Genomic DNA, 18,724 nt, shown 5'->3' on the forward strand with positions numbered 1-18,724 from the left:
TTTTTATAACAAATTGGAATTTTTAGAATTGGGTTAGCTATCAAAAATATATTAAGAAAAAGAATGAATATAAGTACAAATATAAGGGGAAAAGCATGCGAATAAAATTGAGAAGCGCCTTGATCACAAGCGATGAGTAGATGATCTCACATAATAATAAAATGTGGGAAAAAAACTATAGAATTGTTGCTGAAAGATAGTGTATATAGCGAGCCATTAATTTTCAAATTAGGATTGTTTTATATTATAAATCTCATTAGTAGGCAGAGAGTGCTGGTGTAAAAAAAAATAAAATTGTGTTTGATAATTGTATTTAAGTTTTTTGATTTGATTATCTTCATGTTATGAACTACAAATAGCTAAGAGAGAAACATAGAATTATTTTTTATAAAAATTGAAATTTGTGAAAGACAAGTCATTATTTGAATTTATAATTATTTCTCCGATTATATATTCTAAAAATTGCCCGTATTTCAAAAAGTAACATCATATTTTTAAATTGGATTTTAAAGATGTTTAAACCTCTATCATAGAAATTAAAAGACGTGAGAGTCCAAAAATATATCCCATTTTCAATGTAAGAAAAATAATGGCTTATAATTTCACTTGTTGCACCATATGCTGCTAAAAGACGCATTACAAATCAACATTTTTAAACAGCTCAAAGGGATAACCTTCTGAATTGGGAATTTTTTTTTTTATTTTTATTTTTAACATATAAAATAAAAATATATAAGTAAAACGGTGTTACCTGCTCCATATATAAGGTTTTGGATGTGTTTTAATAAGTAAATATATAATTGTTCTAAAATTATCACAATAACTATATAGCATATGACATAAGTGATCAGTAAAGTATCCATCGATATTATTTTTAATATATTGAATTAATAAAATCAATATCAACTATGCAAATCTATGAGGCTCGAAAATTATTAAACCAAAGTATTATCCACATGCAATCATTTGCAACTTAAAATCCAAATAAACCATCAAAGTATCAAACTATATTTTCAAGGATATTTTCAAAATTAAAGAAAATATAAGGGACGTATTCATAAAAAGACCACAATAAAGTTTAGTTTACACGTAGATAGCTTAGATGGACGCCATTCATTGGCCCAGATCAGAACATTCCACGTCCTTAAACCCGATCACGAGACTCCACGTGGACTTAATCTTAATTATAAAAATAATACGGGGACTTTTTAAAATTAAAAAACAATCTAGGGACTCATTCACAAAAAATCCCCAATTACTTCTATCCAGATGGACCTCTCTGATTGGTCAGAATAATGACATAATTCCACGTCACCCACTCTCCACAAAATTCCGCGTCACTAACCGAAGCCCAGCCACTCATAAACCGCCACGTATCACTTCCTCCAATCTCATCCGTCCGATTCTCCACGATGGACAAATCCAACGGGTAAGTCAACTCCAAAGTCTACGTTAGGGGTCCCTCAACACCCCCTTTATAAACAAACCACTAGAGAGCCCTACTCGATCGCGAAGATCGAAAGATGAAGACTTGGGCGCTTGCCTCTGCTCTCCTGCTCCTCCTCCTCCTCTCCACCGTCCCCGATCCCGGTGATCCACTGATCTATGGCTTCTCCCTAGGGTTTCAATCGCTTCTCCTTGATCTCCTTGTTGTTTTGCTAACTTTTCTTCTGGATCTATGCAGGCCATAAGCACCATGCGAATGCTGAGGAGACCGACGATTCGGATGCTCCGGTCGACCCCCCGAAGGTCGAGGAGAAGCTGGGGGCCATCCCCAGCGGGCTTTCCACTGATGCCGATGTTGCCAAGAGGTATTCATCTCCATTTCTCTCGTCCCGTTGTTCACTGTGTTTGATCCTTGGCGCCGGTGTATGATCTGTGTTTGATTTATTATTTTATTTAGAGAGGCGGAGTCGATCTCAAGGAAGAGTCTGCGGAGTAGCGCGGAGAAGTTTGAGTTCCAGGCCGAGGTTTCACGGCTGATGGATATCATCATCAACTCGTTGTACAGTAACAAAGGATATTTTCTTGAGAGAGCTTATATCTAATGCCTCTGATGTAAGCTATTTTTCTCGAAATTTGGTTCATTTTTAGTTTTTGTTATTGGGTGATTTTGTTGATGCTTGTTTATTTGATTTGTGTTCATGTAGGCACTGGATAAGATTAGATTCCTTGCTCTGACGGACAAAGAGATCTTAGGGGAAGGCGACAACACTAAGCTCGAGATCATGGTTTGTGCCTCTTTTGATTGAGATTGGAATGGATGTTGCTTTTAAAGGATTATGTTGTTCATGTGGGTTCAATTTAATTTCAGATTAAGTTGGACAAGGAGAAGAAGATCCTTTCAATTCGTGACCGAGGAATTGGTATGACAAAGGAGGACTTGATCAAGAACTTGGGAACCATCGCCAAGTCAGGAACTTCTGGTATATTTCTGCCGCTTTGCTGAAAATTCGTTGTTTTTCCATCATTTGGAGCTGTGTTCTGTACTGATTTTTGTGCCGTTTTATCAGCTTTTGTGGAGAAGATGCAGACAGGTGGTGACCTGAATCTTATTGGGCAGTTTGGTGTTGGGTTCTATTCAGTGTATCTTGTTGCTGACTATGTTGAAGTTGTTAGCAAGCACAATGATGATAAACAGTATGGTTTTATGGCCCAATTATATTTGTTTTACCTATTAAAGCATTTGTGTGCTTAAATGCTGAAATAACTTTAATTTGGATTCCCTGTGGTGCTCCAGGTATGTATGGGAGTCCAAGGCGGATGGGTCCTTCGCGATTTCGGAGGATACTTGGAATGAGCCCCTAGGGCGTGGAACAGAAATTAGATTACATCTCAGGGATGAAGCCAAGGAGTATCTTGAGGAAGACAAGCTGAAAGTATGTATAACCATATATTTAATCATTAGAACTATTATGCGCTCCTTTACTTTTGTGAATTTCAGAAGTTAAAATTTATTATATGCTGAACTCAATAAGCTGAGAAGAATGAGAGTTTTAAGTCGTTAAATTGATAACTGATTCAAGCCAGGGGTGACTTGGGAGTTAGGATCGTTCATTTTGATTTTTAAACTTGTAGGTAATCCTTTTGGCAACATAGTTTAATGTTATAAATAATTATCTGGAATATGGTTGAATCTGCCAATTCAGTTGAATGTATGAAATAATGTGTGAGAACCACCTTTAGTTTTCAAGATCCAGAAACACTTATGAGCCCTAGGAAATTGAAAATCCAATTATGGATTTAGAATATATCATAACATTCTGGTTGATGAAAATGAATTAGAGGAAATAAAAGAATATATAAGTTCTATCGTGTACATAATATTACAATAGGAAGCACATGTTTTTGCCAATTTGCTCTGACAAGTTACCTGTTGAATCTAGAGATGGCAATTTGTACCCTACCCGACGAGTATACCCGTACCCGTACTCGGTCAAAGAGGGTATTACTCTCTTTGACCGGGTACGGGTACGGGTAAGTGTATTACCCGTTAGTTTTTGAGTAGGTACGGGGCGGGTAAGGGTATGCCCCTACCCTACCCGTACCCTTGCCCTTACCCGTTGAAGAGGGTGCAGGGTAAAAACCCGCACTGCATTCCCTTACCCTCTCATATATATATATATATATATATATTTTTTTATTAAACTAAACATTTACTCACAATTTACTCAATATCTATTTTTCATAGTGATTAATTTGAAAAATAATACTTCAAATTTTTCTCATAATATATTATTTTTAAATTTTATTTAATTTCTATATTTATATTTGATAATATTATCAAAATTGAATTTTAGATATATATTAAGAATCATAATTAAATTAAAAAATAAACAAATATAAAAAATAATGTTATAATAATTTATTCTATAAATTATAAGAACATCCTGAAAAATAAGATATTAATAAAAAATCAATTGGATATAACTTATGAGAATTACTTATAATGTTTTTTATATTCAAAATCTTCCTAGATATTTATAAAATTTGAAGCTATATAAAATATAAATAATAGATATATGAAAAAATTTTAAACAAAAACCAAGATGGTTAAACACGAACAAAACAAAAGATAGAGTTACCATTGAGTCCTAAATATACGTCATTTTTATGTGATTATATAATTTAAGATAAACAAATATATATCAACTTGTAATTTTGAATTTATGGACATGTGTTTAAAGATTGTAATATAATGTATAATTAATTTATTTTTATTATTATTTAAATTTAATTCGATAATTTGAACAACGGGTAAGCGGGTACCCTGCGGGTAAGGGTAAGGGTATGATTTTTTTTACCCAAAAAGATACGGGTAAGGGTACGGGTATGGGGTAAGGGTTATGGTACGGGTAAGGGTTTGGCATACCCTACCCATACCCTACCCGTTGTCATCCCTACTTGAATCTTTTGGTTTGCTTGTGTGCTTTTCATGATTTACTGGCTGCATTAAATCCTGTCTTGTGCCTAGAATGACTATCTTGAATATTCTGGTTCAGTTGTATTAGAAAATGTATTTTTCTTTCAATTCGCATCTGTGGAGAATAGCTTCGCATTAGATGTAATAACCAGTAGATTTCTTTTACTGAAAAATGGCCATCGGTTCCTTTTATTCTAAACTCAGCATGCTGATATTGTTTCATGGTTGAGATTATGCTTTTATCTATGACTAGAATTGTATTGAGAAAGACAGCACATCACATTTGACCTCTGTTGCAGGAATTGGTCAAGAAGTACTCTGAATTCATCAATTTCCCTATTTATCTTTGGGTAACCAAAGAGGTGGATGTGGAAGTTCCTTCTGATGAAGAGGAATCTACTGATGAAGAGGAAAGCTGTATGTTTTTATGCTAACACCATTTTCACCCAATTGAATGATTTCCTTCAGGCTAACCATTTTTGCTTTTGGATGTGCTCTTAACTTTTATGTGTTTCTTTGTCTGTTCTTTTATTGGTTGTAACAGCTGAAACCACTTCAGAGGAAGAAACTGAAGAGGATGGCACCGAGAAAAAGCCCAAGACAAAGACCGTGAAGGAAACAACTTCTGAGTGGGAGGTTTTGAATAATGTGAAGGCTATCTGGCTGCGAAACCCCAAGGAAGTGACAGAGGAAGAATACACAAAATTCTACCACTCTATTGCTAAGGTAAAAATAAAATTTTGCGTACTTACTAAATGCTGTATAGTAACAGTTATTCATCCTTGGAGGATTACTGCTGTATGGAAAGGGCTTGATTTTGTTCCATGGATAAAGCTCTCTTTATTTTATCCAGGATTTTAGTGAGGAGAAGCCTTTGGCTTGGAGCCACTTCACTGCTGAAGGCGATGTAGAGTTCAAGGCAGTGCTTTTTGTACCTCCTAAAGCTCCTCAAGATCTCTATGAAAGTTACTACAACTCTAACAAGTCCAACTTGAAGTTGTATGTTAGACGGGTTTTCATCTCTGACGAGTTTGATGAACTTCTTCCAAAATATCTCAGCTTTTTGAAGGTAAGCACGGAGACATCCATTGGTGTCTATTATTTGTTTCAACCCTGTTTTCTGGTGGAGTTGGATCTGTATGCTAATCAAATCGACATGACTTAATCCACGCAGGGTCTTGTTGACTCTGACACGTTACCATTGAATGTGTCACGAGAGATGCTTCAACAACACAGCAGTTTGAAGACCATCAAGAAGAAGCTTATTCGCAAGGCCCTTGATATGATTCGCCGAATTGCAGATGAGGATCCTGATGAGCCTGGCAGCAAAGAGAAGTCTGGTATACCCAACAATCTTATTGATTCAAATGCTTGTTTGCTTCTAGGGTTAGAGATCACAATTTTTCCTGGTAGAATAAGTTAGTAGCTATCTTCTCATCGCTACTGATGGTATACCAGATTCAAAAGAAGTCAGTGAGGATGATGAAAAGAAGGGACAGTACACAAAATTCTGGAATGAGTTTGGTAAATCAATCAAGCTTGGTATCATTGAAGATGCACATAATAGAAATCGCCTTGCAAAACTCCTCAGATTTGAAACGTAACTCTCTCTCTCTCTCTCTCTCTATACATATATATGATGTACAACAGTCTTGTGGTCTTGCGAAGTTACTGCAATCTTAAGATATTTGTTATTTCTATTTCAGCACCCAGTCTGAAGGAAAACTCACCTCCCTGGATCAGTACATTTCTAGAATGAAAGCTGGCCAAAAGGACATATTCTACATTACAGGGACCAGCAAAGAGCAGTTAGAGAAATCTCCATTCCTTGAGAGGCTTATAAAAAAGAATTTTGAGGTCAGATTTCTTGCCTAAATTCCACAATTTAAGCTGAATAATCTTGCATGAATGAAAGGCATATTTGACCTGTTGGCTTACCATCAGTTGTTGAAGTATTTCCAGAATATAGATTCTTGAATCTTCATCAAACATCAAGAAAAAAATTTAAAGAGATTTTTCTTAAAAAGAAATTCTGGTGGTATGCTTTAGATCATGACTTGTGCAGATCACTTGTACTAAGTACTAGTTAATTAGAGTTACCTTGTGCAACATATGCTAAAGCAGCATGATCATCACAATTAAGTTTCTTGACCAAGACTTCCGACATGTATCATAGCAATTGGTCTGTATCTATCTACACAAAGTTCTGATAAGTACTAAGAGAATATCGTTATATATTTGCAGGTTATTTTCTTCACAGATCCAGTTGATGAATACTTGATGCAATACCTAATGGACTATGAAGACAAGAAGTTCCAGAACATCTCCAAGGAGGGCCTCAAACTTGGTAAAGAGACTAAGTTGAAGGACCTTAAGGAATCATTTAAGGAACTCACCAAATGGTGGAAGGATGCCCTTGCAAGTGAGAATGTTGATGATGTGAAGATAAGCAACCGCTTAGAAAACTCTCCCTGTGTGGTTGTCACATCAAAATACGGATGGAGTGCAAACATGGAGAAGATTATGCAGTCTCAAACTCTTTCTGATGCGAGCAAGCAAGCTTATATGCGTGGCAAGAGGGTTCTTGAAGTTAACCCTCGCCATCCCATCATCAAGGAACTCCGTGAGAGAGTAGCACTGGATTCGAAGGTACCTACATTCATGAAATTGAAGAGCTTTTATTCCATTTCTTTTTATATTTTGTTTATGCAAGTTGCAAAGTTGTGTTCCTTCTGTTTGTTTTTTTTAGCCAGAATCATCTCAAGTTACCATTCCTCCGCACCTTATTTCTTACTCCTGACATCTTCTCTTTATTATTTCAAAGCTTTGCCTGTATTGTATATGCATGTGATAAAGGAATGAGTTTTCCTGGAGCTGGTCCTGTTCTTTATTTTCCGGTTCATTTCCCTTACAACTCCTATTTCCTTATTGCTCTTATACTGATGAACTCGGCTAATCCATTTCATGTTCATAACCTCCAGGATGAGAGTGCGAAGCAGGCTGCGAAGCTCATGTACCAAACAGCTCTTATGGAGAGCGGCTTCATGCTTAATGATCCAAAAGAATTTGCCACAAGCATTTATGATTCTGTAAAGGCAAGTCTGAAAATCAGTTCTGACGCTGAAGTAGAAGAGGACAATGATACAGAAGAAACTGAGGCTGAAGAGAAGGGATCAGAATCCACCAAGGAAGCTGATGCTGATATTGAAGATGCCGGGTCCTCACCTCTCAAGGATGAGTTATAGATGTGTTATTATTAGGAGTCATAGATTGATGATCTAATGGTCATCACGGCAAATCTTCCTTCCAAACCACTGTTTCCTTATGGTTGCCTTCTTGTCGGAAGATTATGTTTGTTTCTTCCCTGATACTATTGTAGAATGAGATCATCTTTACTGCTTGAACTTGGACCTAATTCTGGTTTACCTGGTTCAGTTGGTTGCTGTGACCATCAGTTCATGCTAAGTTGTTCTTCTTGATAATATCCAACTTCTTGTGATGGTATTCTCTATTGTGTCATCTTTACTTTTTCACCAATGTTCTGTGTTCTAGGTTTATGTTTGATATCTTCTTTCAAATGTCTTCAATACTGCACTGGAATCCTGTTTACAAATATGTTCTATATTGCACTGAAATCAGGAGCAGGCTTCAAATGTCTTGCATGATATTGTTACTGTAGATTGATTAATGGAGCTTGTTTGAGCTTTTGGTTGGTAGGTATTCTTACTGCTTATGAACTTCTAGTGGAGGCCTTTAATTTTTACTGTTTCATAAAATCTTATTTGCAGGGCCTTTTACATCTCTATGTATATATGCATAGATATTATTCTTTGAATGCAAATCAATCTCTTGTGATAATTTATTTACTCAGGGAATATTTTGAGAGCTGAGCTGGTACAATTAAGAAAGAATTCAGTTCATTGCTGCTGGACATTGCATCTTGGTGGAGGTCTTTTGCAGGTCCCATGTAATCGTTCTTTTAATTGTTTATTGATTGTTCTTTATTACTCAAGACTTTTTTAATGTGCCTTATCTTCTCTTTTAGGGCCAACATGCATATATTTACCAGAGGCTCATAGTTTGCCGTGCAATGAATCAACCAGTGATTCACTTCAATCAAAGGGCAAAAGATATCAGAAAAGCAACCAGCTTGGAGGTGACTAAGGTGTGTGAATGTGTGCTTTATGTTATTAAGACAAAGTTAATATGCTCATGCCTTTCATGGACTTAAATTAACAATGAAATGTTTGGCAGCCAAGGAATTTAGCTCTTGTGGTGTTCCTTTAATTTGTTTTGAATGGTCACATTGCTTTCATATACCTTGACTCAAATGTCCATTTGGCTTATCAAGTCATATAGTGGGAATAGAATCCAATTCCAGAGGAGTTCATTATAATTTCCACTAGATGACTTGATATGCTTGGAACGTTCAGTAAACAAATTAGAAAAACTGAAAGTAAGGGGACAATCAATGAGGATAAATTTGTTTTATTCTACTTGTCCCTTGGTTATTGTATTTGTGCTTAAAACCATTCTCACATGATATGAAAGCACATTCAAAAGTTAGTATTAGGACATTTACACTGTTTGAATTGTGCATTGAATTTCATTTACTCTGTAAAATACATGGTATTTGCCTGGAAATTTCTGTCAAACACTACTTGATTGGTTTCCTTTGCAAATTTTACCAGAATTAGAAATCAAATTGTTTGTACATCTACAAAGACATGGACAGTAGAAGAGATGTGTCCATGTAAATCTTGTGTATGGATGCTCCATTACTCACCAATTGAACAATTATTAGTGGCAATGTACCAATGTTATTTCTGACTAGAGAGGACCACTAGGAGTTACTAATTGCAGCAATACAACTCAACCATATAAAAAGTTTTTTGTTCTCTTGTAGTCCTTTGCATGGCCCTCAGTACCAACATGTTGGTGCAGCAGAGTAAAGCACTGTCAGACTATAACTCATCTGATATCTCTCCATACATGAATTGAAGGATAAGGAATCAGAACCTTATCTTTACCTCATAGTTGTGACTTTGGCCAAAAGCTTGGAAACTATTGGTTGCTTTAGGGCTAACTTTTATTAGGGTTTAAGACCTTTAACAATGCACTGTGATTATTAATACGGGTGTTGTACTCAGATGAAAACAATGTCATTGGATTCCTTCTTCTTTTTTTTTTTTCTTTAGTGATTATATACTGTATTAATTACGAGTACTTTTCTTATACTTTTATTAGGATTTTTAAGATCTGTATTCTAATTTTCTTTATATAATGATTGAATTAACCATGATAAATTAACGTTGAATTTTGTAGTTTAGCTGTCTAGGAAATTCATTATTTTTTCTTTTTTTCTTTTCTCTTTCGATACTATAATTCTTTAAAGAATTTTTTTTAAACAAAGTTGGCAAGCCATATGAAAGAGACGTTCGTAGTTTTCTAAATATACTTTATCTCTTATCCTACGTTGCAGAGAGTAGATCTTGGGTCTCATTTACATGCAAGGGATATTGTTAATAGACTAGAACACAGTTGGCACTATAAGTAAATTTAAAAATAGAAAACATTAATAATAAGCATAATTAAAATTGGAAATACAAAATCCAATTGACAAGTGGGTAATAGCAGTGCACTATGACTAAATTTCCACATTATAGAGATTATTTGTTTTGGTGAATGAGAATCATCAATGTGGATGAGAGTGTGCTGCTCTTTTTCTGGAATAAAAATGTTTGGTTTTCATTAATTTTTAGATATTTTCTTTTTCTATCACTGAGAAGGCGCCACAAAGGCATCTCTACTTAACATACTTTATTATTGGTCACATTAAACAAGCGTGCTTTCTTAATGGAAGATTATAATATAAAAATAAATAAATAGGATACAAATTCCAATATCTTAAAGGAATCATCACAGGACTAGACTAGAGAGTCAACTTTATCAAGCTCCATTAATTAGTTCAGTGTCAGTGTACATTAGTAACACAACACTGTGGGGTTGTGTTTGATGTGGAAAACGTTTTAAAGACAATTTCTATGGTTTTTTGCAAGGTTGTCATAGCCGGGTTCAAGTAATGACCCGGCTAAGCCCAATAGTTAGAGGTCAATGAATTCGATCGGGTCGAACAGAGGTTAAACCGGGGTAAATAATAAAATATAAAAAAAAATATTATAATAATTAATAATGAGCAAATATAATACTAAACCCATAATTATAATATTAAAAATTACTCAAATTTGATATTTAAATTGATAAATGACTTTATATATAATTATGTCATTTATTTTTATATTTTTTAAATATTTATAAATTTAATATATTAATATATAATTATCGAACTTCCCTCAGGGTCATTTATTTATTTATTTGTTTATTAATTGATTTTGTTAAAATAGATAAGAAATTTAATTCACTAATTCTTATATCTCAATTGAGTTTTTATTTTGTTTTAAATTTTCTTATATTTTTTATTTAATTAGAATATTTTATTTTTTTATATTTTTATACTAAAAATTATACTCATTTATTGTTTTATTTTTTTAATAAATTAAATTTTTAGAAAGTATTTACATAACACATTAATATATTTTATTTTTAAATGTTAATTTTTGTTGGTATGTTTATGATATATATATATATACATTGTAATTCTATTTATTGATTATAAATTATAAATTAATATTAATAAATATACACGATTTTGTGGTTTCTAATAAAAAAATAATACTAAATTAGGGGTATACCCGGGCCGGCCATATGGCCGGTTCCTGGTTTTTCCGGTTGAATCAGTCGGGCCGGTCCGGGTCTGACAACTTTGGTTTTTTGTTTCTTGTATTTTGAGAGTATGTTTTGGTATCTAAATTTGGAGTATTAAAATTTACGGTTCAAAACATTTGTTGGTAATGTTGTTTATTTGATGCAACTCATAACAACTATGATTAGGACTTACAGAAATATTTTCTTGCCCACCCATGATTAATTGTATATATTGACATTGATATTATTATATATATATATATATATATATATTTGTGGGCACATGGTCTATAGTGGTAATCAAGCGCTACCTTGACATTATTATCTGGACACAAAAGAAATCATAAAAGTCTTATAAAGCTTGATTACATAAGCTGATAACTGTGGACCAGATTCTCTGTGATTTTCCAACTAGATGACAATTTTTCATGAGTGCTTCTTCTTGCTCATCTTTTTATGAGAATGATGAAAATATCTAATTTATATATATATATATATATATCCTTTTTTAAGTAAAGGCTAGTGTTTTAAGGGATGATGTATTACTCTTTTACTCTTTTTATTTTTGAGACATGGTAATTTGTTTGTGTAACTTTTGTGGAGACCATCAGGCATGAAGCATAATTAGGAGTGTTTGCCAAATGTTTAATAAATTTAAATGTCTATTTAAAGTTGATTAAATATGTCCATCTTAGTCACTCTGATCTAATCCTCAAATTAATTATCTTCCTTGAGTAAAACAAAAAAATTATTATGTCATATTCCTCACTTTATGTCCTTTTGGCAGCCTTAACTTAATTTCATGATTTCTCTCCACCCAAATTTCATTTACCTTTACCCATAAATACAAAAATAAAAAGTGATTAACATACTAATCACATGGCTTTGCATCATAATTAAAGAGCTCATCAAGCAAAGAACAAAACATTAACTAGATCTATATATATATATATATATATGATAAGCAGGGGAACAAAAATAGCAAGGCTAATATTAAATGTGTTAAAACTTAAAACAAGAGATAGATTAAAAAGAAAATTAATAAAAATTGATGAAAAATAGAAAAATTTTTCCTTGATGATGGAGCATCATCACCCATGGCCAAGTTTGCAAGCCAAGATTCTCCACCTTCTAATACCACTCCTTTTGTGGTTGGTTCAGTGGTGCCATCTCTGCTTGACTTCTGACTGCAATGGAATATATCCACCCATAAAACAAAGCAGTGTAGATTTGTTAGCTTGATTGGAATAAGAGATTATCTATATATATATATAAAGGTTAGATTAATGGGAATTGTGATTATTATTAATAGAGCTAGTTGGTTTAGTTTATAAATAGTTTATTAATGTTTAGAAAACAAGGTGGGAATAAAACAAAGTGAGAAGAGAGAAAGAGGAACAAAGCCCTCCTCTTATCTTTCACTTTATCTTTTCTCTTTTTCTTTTTTTCCCCTACATGTTTTCTTCAATTAACAATGACCTTTTTCTAGTAAAAAAACAAAAACAAAAACCAGTTTAAATTAGAATTTATCAAATTATGGACCACATTAAAGGAATTATTTTCCCCCACTATGAAATAGACTCTCAAAAGAACCAAATCAAACATATAACCCCTGAAGAAGAAGAGTACCAACTCACAACTTTTAAATAAATAAATAATAATTATCATGGGAAAATAAATACTACACTAATATTGCATCAATAATATTTTTTTTTTTATGAAACACAAATAAATAAAGCCCGATGTCCTAAAAATGCTCTAAAGGTTTTTATATCTAGAGCATATAAAATTACTATTTCAATACATTTGTGCATTTAATCGACAATCTAATCTTTTTTTCTTGAAAGACGTAAATCCTCTAACCAAATGACCACCAAATGACTTAGGGAAGACGAGTTAAATAATCTAAACAAAATATTTAATACCAATAAAAAAAATTATTAGCAAAATATTTATTTAGATGGCGTAAAATTATTATTTCAACATATTTATGTATTTAATCGAATAAAAGATTCTGCCCGGCTTTTTGACGGATAACTCTAGGTAGAGGACGCTAATAATCTAAACAAAACATCTACTACAAATAAAAAAAAATTATCAACCTAAATAAAAAATTTAATATTAATAGACCAAAAACTGAGTTTCGAAACAAAAATAAAACCCAATACCAATAGATCAAAAAATAATTAACGAAATTAAAAAAAAATAATAATAATAATAATAATAATAAAAAACAATGCATGTATGAGAAATTGAAAAGAACAATCACTCACCTGGGACTTGAAGAACCATCATCCTCACCAAAAGAAGAAGAAGAAGAAGGATCAAGAGGATTAGGGCAAAAGATGATGGAATAATCAGCAGGAGCATCACAAGTGAAAGTAGAACTAGGATCATCAAATGCATAACTATAAGATCTTGGACACGCCGCCTTAAACATCTCTGAATACACTGTTGGTTTACAAACACTAGGGTTTGCATACACTCCACTGCAACAATACTCCTCTTTCCCAAACGCTTCACAAGCACTCCTACACCCTTCTCCAACCCTAAGCTCCGCCGGACAACGGTTGTTCAGATCCACGGCACACCCCGTCGATTCACACCCACCATTCGCCGCCACAACCATCATCGGAATGTTGTACCCATCGACGAGGCTGACATCGTAGAAGTCCTTTGTGGATGATGGACCAGCGAGGGTGAACTCGGCTAGGGTTGCGGGAGGAGTGGCGCCGGAGCCGGAACACTCGATTTGGCCGGATCCGCAGTCGCCGGTGGCGCAGGTGAGGTGGTTGAGGGTTGTGCTGCAGCTTGTTCGAGCCCAGAAACGACCGGACCAGCCGGTTGGGGCTTGGATGGAGAGGGATGTGCCGGAAGGGAGGATGAAGCCGGTGGTGGAGAGTGGAGCGGTGCCGGAGTTGGAGAGAGTTGCTGGCCAGATTGTGTTTGCGCACTTGTTTGTGAATGTGAAGGTTGTGCTGTTCACTGTCATCAAGAACAAGAACAAAAAAGAATGAATGATTGAGTGAATGAATGATTGATTGATTGAATGAGAGAATGGAGATACCTTTGAAGGTGAAGAAGGAAGAAGAAGAAGAAGAAGAAGGAGGAGGAGAAGAGAGAGAATGCCATTGATGATGCTTGGGAGAAGGAGGAGAGATGTGGGAGTTTGATTATAAAAGGTGTGTTTTTTTGGTTTTATTGGTGTTAAAAAGTTAAATGTTATTAATTTATATAAATATTTTTTTTATAAATTAGTGTAGTATTTTTTATTTTTTTTTTAATTGTGTTTGAGAGGTTTTGAACTCGAAATATTTTAAATATAAGTAAGGTAGAAAACCACTAGATTATGTCTTTGGTTTCTATCTTTATATATAGTTGGATAAAGACACGTATTTTTAATGAAAGTTTAGTGATTTAAGTTTATTAGGAGAGATTTATTTTATTTTATTTTTTTTCTTTAAGAGTTTTGGTATTTTATTTATTCTGATTTATATTTATTATTTGGTTTTGGTGTATATTTTCAGAGAACTTTTATGGTGAAAAAAAAAAAAATTATGTTATTAGTGTAATCAGTTATTTTTAATTATTATTTTATAACGTAAATAAGTTATCACATATATATATTATTTATGTCTCAATCATATGATTAAAAAAAGTTAAAATTTAACCACATATATCAGAGTTAATTTGTATTAATTAGAAAAAAAAATTATTATTATTTTACTGAGAAGCTCAATATTTTTTATATTTATTAGAAAAAAAATCTATTATTTTACTGAGCTTTTCAGTATTTTTTTTTTTTTTAATGTTGGTGTAAGTTTTCTAAAGATTTTTCGATGAAAAAAAATTCTTTAGAGTTTAAATCCAGTAATATATCATATGTGTAATCAGTTATTTTTTATATTTTTATAATATAAATAAATTATTATACATATATTTTATTTATATTTCAACCATACATTTTCAAAAAAATAAAATCTTTTAAACTTGTAAATGAAATATTTTAATTACCAGGTTTGCAATGCAGTCAATCGCTAACAAGAAGATCTAACCATTTATATGGAGAAGAAAATGATGAATGGTCATGATTGAAATGGAATATTGCTACTAGAAATACAAATATTTGTTTACTGTGAAACAGTAAAATCACTACACGTGAAACCAGAAAAACCAAAAGGCATTTAATAATCTAAAATATTAATGAAGGAAGTGTGGCATGACAGCAGAGTAATAATCCACGCTTATCAACTTTGGGATACAACAATATCAAATTTATTGGACTACGCAAGCAATAAATGAAAGATATTATTAAATTGTCAAATATGATGAAATAAATCACAATTTTTGGACAATGGTTAAATAGTTTTCATTAAAAAAAAGTTGTAGATTTTACCAAGGTTGTCAGATCTACTGGGTTCAACCGAAAAACAGGAATCCTGCTATACGCCCACTCGTGATACTCTCATCGAACCCGTATTAAAAACCCAAGAGTTAACCCAATGACCCGGGCAATTAATCGGAATCCCGGTTTGATCTGGATCGATCAATCGGTCATAATGTTTAAATTTTTTTATAATATTTAATAATTTATTATTATTATTCATTGTAAAACCACAAAAATCGTGTATATTTATTAATATTAATTTATAATTTATAATCAATAAATAGAATTACAATATATATATATATATATATATATATATCATAAACATACCAACAAAAATTAACATTTAAAAATAAAATCTATTAAGAAAATAAAACAATAAATAAATGTAATTTTATTATAAAAATATAAAAATAAAGTATTCTAATTAAATAAAAAATATAAGAAAATTTAAAACAAAATAAAAACTCAAGATATAAGAATTAGTGAATTAAATTTTTTATCTATTTTAACAAAATTAACCAATAAACAAATAAATAAATAAATGACTCTGAGAGAAGTTCGATAATTATATATTAATATATTAAATTTATAAATATTTAAAAAATATAAAAATAAATGACATAATTAGAAAACACTATTATATATAAGATAATTTATCAATTTAAATATCAAATTTGATTAGTTTTTAATATTATGATTATGGGTTTAGTATTATATTTGCTTATTATTAATTATTATAATATTTTTTAAAATTTTATTATTCACCCCGATTCAACCCCGGTTCGACCCGGTCTAACCCATTGACCCCTGACCCCTGGGCTTAGCTGGGTCATTGCCCGGGCCGGGTCTGACAACCTTGGATTTTACTTTATCTTCCATATATTATTTAAAGTTCATATTATGTACTCCCTTTGTTTTGTATTAACTATCATATTTAAATTTTTTTTACAAATTATTTATTATTTTTAATAATTTTTATAAAACATTAATTATTATTTTTTTTTTTTCAATTTTGCATTTCTCCTTATTTAAAAAGATATATGTGTATTCATAGGAGTAAATAAGTTTAATAAAAATAAAAGTATTTAATTATAAAATATTTTTAGATTTTAGAAGTTTTAATGACGATCTTAATAATTGTGCAAAGTTATGAAACGGAGGGAGTAAATAAATGTGAACCCAGGCAATTTATGCTCATGAAAAAAAATTGTATAGTTCGAAAAATCAAAATAAATAAAATTTTAATTTAAGATGAAACACAATTTGATTCAAAAATTAAAATACATTCGCTATATTAATTTATTTTATTTTAATTTCATGCTGCAAATGTTCCCAAGCTTATAACACTCCATGTCCACCACCCCCACAGAGTGAATTACCCATATTTAGTTGAAATAAATTTGATATTTAACTTGGTTTGAATTAGTGGTTAATGTGAAAAGATGAAAAATAACTCATCCTTCCAAATGGAATAAAAGCACAAGATCATGAGAGAACATGCATGCAATTATGCAAAGATGAATGGAGGGACTAAAGAAGAAAAGAAAAAGAGTTCGGAAGTGGAGTTTCATTATAAACAATGGGTAAAAAAACTGTGCACTCATGGGAAATGGTCAAAATAAAACCTTTGGTGTGTAAAGGTAATAAATTATTATTTTTTTTATTATGTCGATTAAACTCCCATATGAATCAAAATGATTATTCAACTTTAATTTTGTTTTACAAAGTGATTACTCGAGAGATTTCAATCTATTTTTTTATTTTTGATGATATAAATGTCAAAAATTCTTTATCAACGTATGTATGACACATTGTCCATTCAATTGACAATTATATCTCACATTCGAATAAAAATTTCTAACATCAAATCATAAAAAAAAATAGATCAAAATTTTTTAGATGACCACCAGTGAAATAAAATTAAAATTGAATCATCATTTTGATTCAAATTGCAATTTGGAACCCAAAATAAAAACAGACCATAATTTTCATGTCATATTAAAAAAATTTACCCACTAACTTGCACTCTGTGTTGATGTCAAAAGAAATACACATAAATCTCATATGATGATGATTTTCACATCCCAAAAACCTACCTACATGACTACATCATCTTACCTTGATGCCATGACCATCAATGTATGTTGGGTTCATAATCATATAAATTCTAACAATTTTTAAAATTTTTGCTACATTATAGACCTATATTCTTTAAGAGGAATATGGAAAAATATATATTTGGGATTATGGCTGATATATAATTTTCTTAAAGGTGTTGTACTGAATCTACTGATACATATTAAAAGAAAACCACATCATGTGATATGCATAAACAGAGTTTGCCATTGTTTTAAAAGGGAAGAAACTGTCAATATTGGGCCTGTCTCCGTCAGTTATCATTATGAGGGTTTTGTTAGGAATTAAAATAACTTCTAAATTTATATTCATAAGTTGAGGTCCTTGAGGAGGAGAAATTAAGTGAGGCAATACCATTAGTGGTGTTTGGTTCGTGGTAATGATATTTTACTACATAACGAGATTACTATAGTAATATGAGTGAAAATGTTATATAATTGAAAATATTACGGTATTCATTACCGTGTTTGGTTGTTATAGTAATCAATTTGTTAAAATATAAAAAAATTATAAGATTACTACGGTGATACCAAAATAAACACCAAATTTGGTGATAATAGAATTACCATTTTCTTGGTAATACTTATAAGTTGATAAATGATATTACTATCTAAATTACCACCTTTAGTAATGACAAACATGGTAATATTTTTAAAATTACCACATAACACATGATAATCTTCCTATATTATCACGAACCAAACGACCCCTTAGTATTTCCTATTTTAATTGAAAAGATTTAGCCAAAATGGGAATAAAGGAGGGATTCCTAACTTGCCTATTCTTCTTCTTCTAAGCTTTTACTTTGCCCATGATTTTGTGCTTCTTTGATTAGGTGGTTGCATTTCATCAATATTATTAATTTTCAAAGTCTTTAATAATAAAGGCTGGCACGGTTCTCCAAACTCATGCTACGTATCATCATTCTAACAATTTCATACAAAACCAGAGTTTCAAAATCACAATGGTCATGAATATACTCCGTTTCATCAATTTTTTAAGCATTTCAT

The 18,724-nt window shown here is 31.9% G+C and overlaps 2 protein-coding genes across 2 annotated transcripts; one reads left to right on the forward strand and one right to left on the reverse strand.

Annotated features, from left to right (window-relative positions):
• Nucleotides 1-1,505: 1,505 nt before the first annotated feature.
• LOC120259941 (endoplasmin homolog) lies at nucleotides 1,506-7,956 on the forward strand. Its single transcript, XM_039267401.1, is given in 16 exon segments — nucleotides 1,506-1,590; nucleotides 1,685-1,811; nucleotides 1,904-2,015; nucleotides 2,017-2,058; nucleotides 2,151-2,231; nucleotides 2,315-2,426; nucleotides 2,514-2,640; nucleotides 2,741-2,879; nucleotides 4,723-4,840; nucleotides 4,968-5,149; nucleotides 5,277-5,492; nucleotides 5,598-5,763; nucleotides 5,882-6,023; nucleotides 6,130-6,280; nucleotides 6,668-7,072; nucleotides 7,405-7,956. Coding segments are annotated over 16 exon segments (2,451 nt in total). The 5' UTR covers nucleotides 1,506-1,523; the 3' UTR covers nucleotides 7,669-7,956.
• A 4,128-nt stretch (nucleotides 7,957-12,084) lies between these two features.
• On the reverse strand, nucleotides 12,085-14,349 carry LOC120262397 (thaumatin-like protein 1; the record flags this gene model as incomplete). Its single annotated transcript, XM_039270503.1, has 3 exons — nucleotides 12,085-12,375; nucleotides 13,462-14,173; nucleotides 14,256-14,349. Coding segments are annotated over 3 exons (984 nt in total), but the record flags the coding sequence as incomplete, so codon positions are not given.
• Nucleotides 14,350-18,724: the final 4,375 nt, after the last annotated feature.

The sequence above is a fragment of the Dioscorea cayenensis genome, chromosome 1 (assembly GCF_009730915.1).
Source record: "Dioscorea cayenensis subsp. rotundata cultivar TDr96_F1 chromosome 1, TDr96_F1_v2_PseudoChromosome.rev07_lg8_w22 25.fasta, whole genome shotgun sequence".
NCBI classification, from domain to species: domain Eukaryota; kingdom Viridiplantae; phylum Streptophyta; class Magnoliopsida; order Dioscoreales; family Dioscoreaceae; genus Dioscorea; species Dioscorea cayenensis.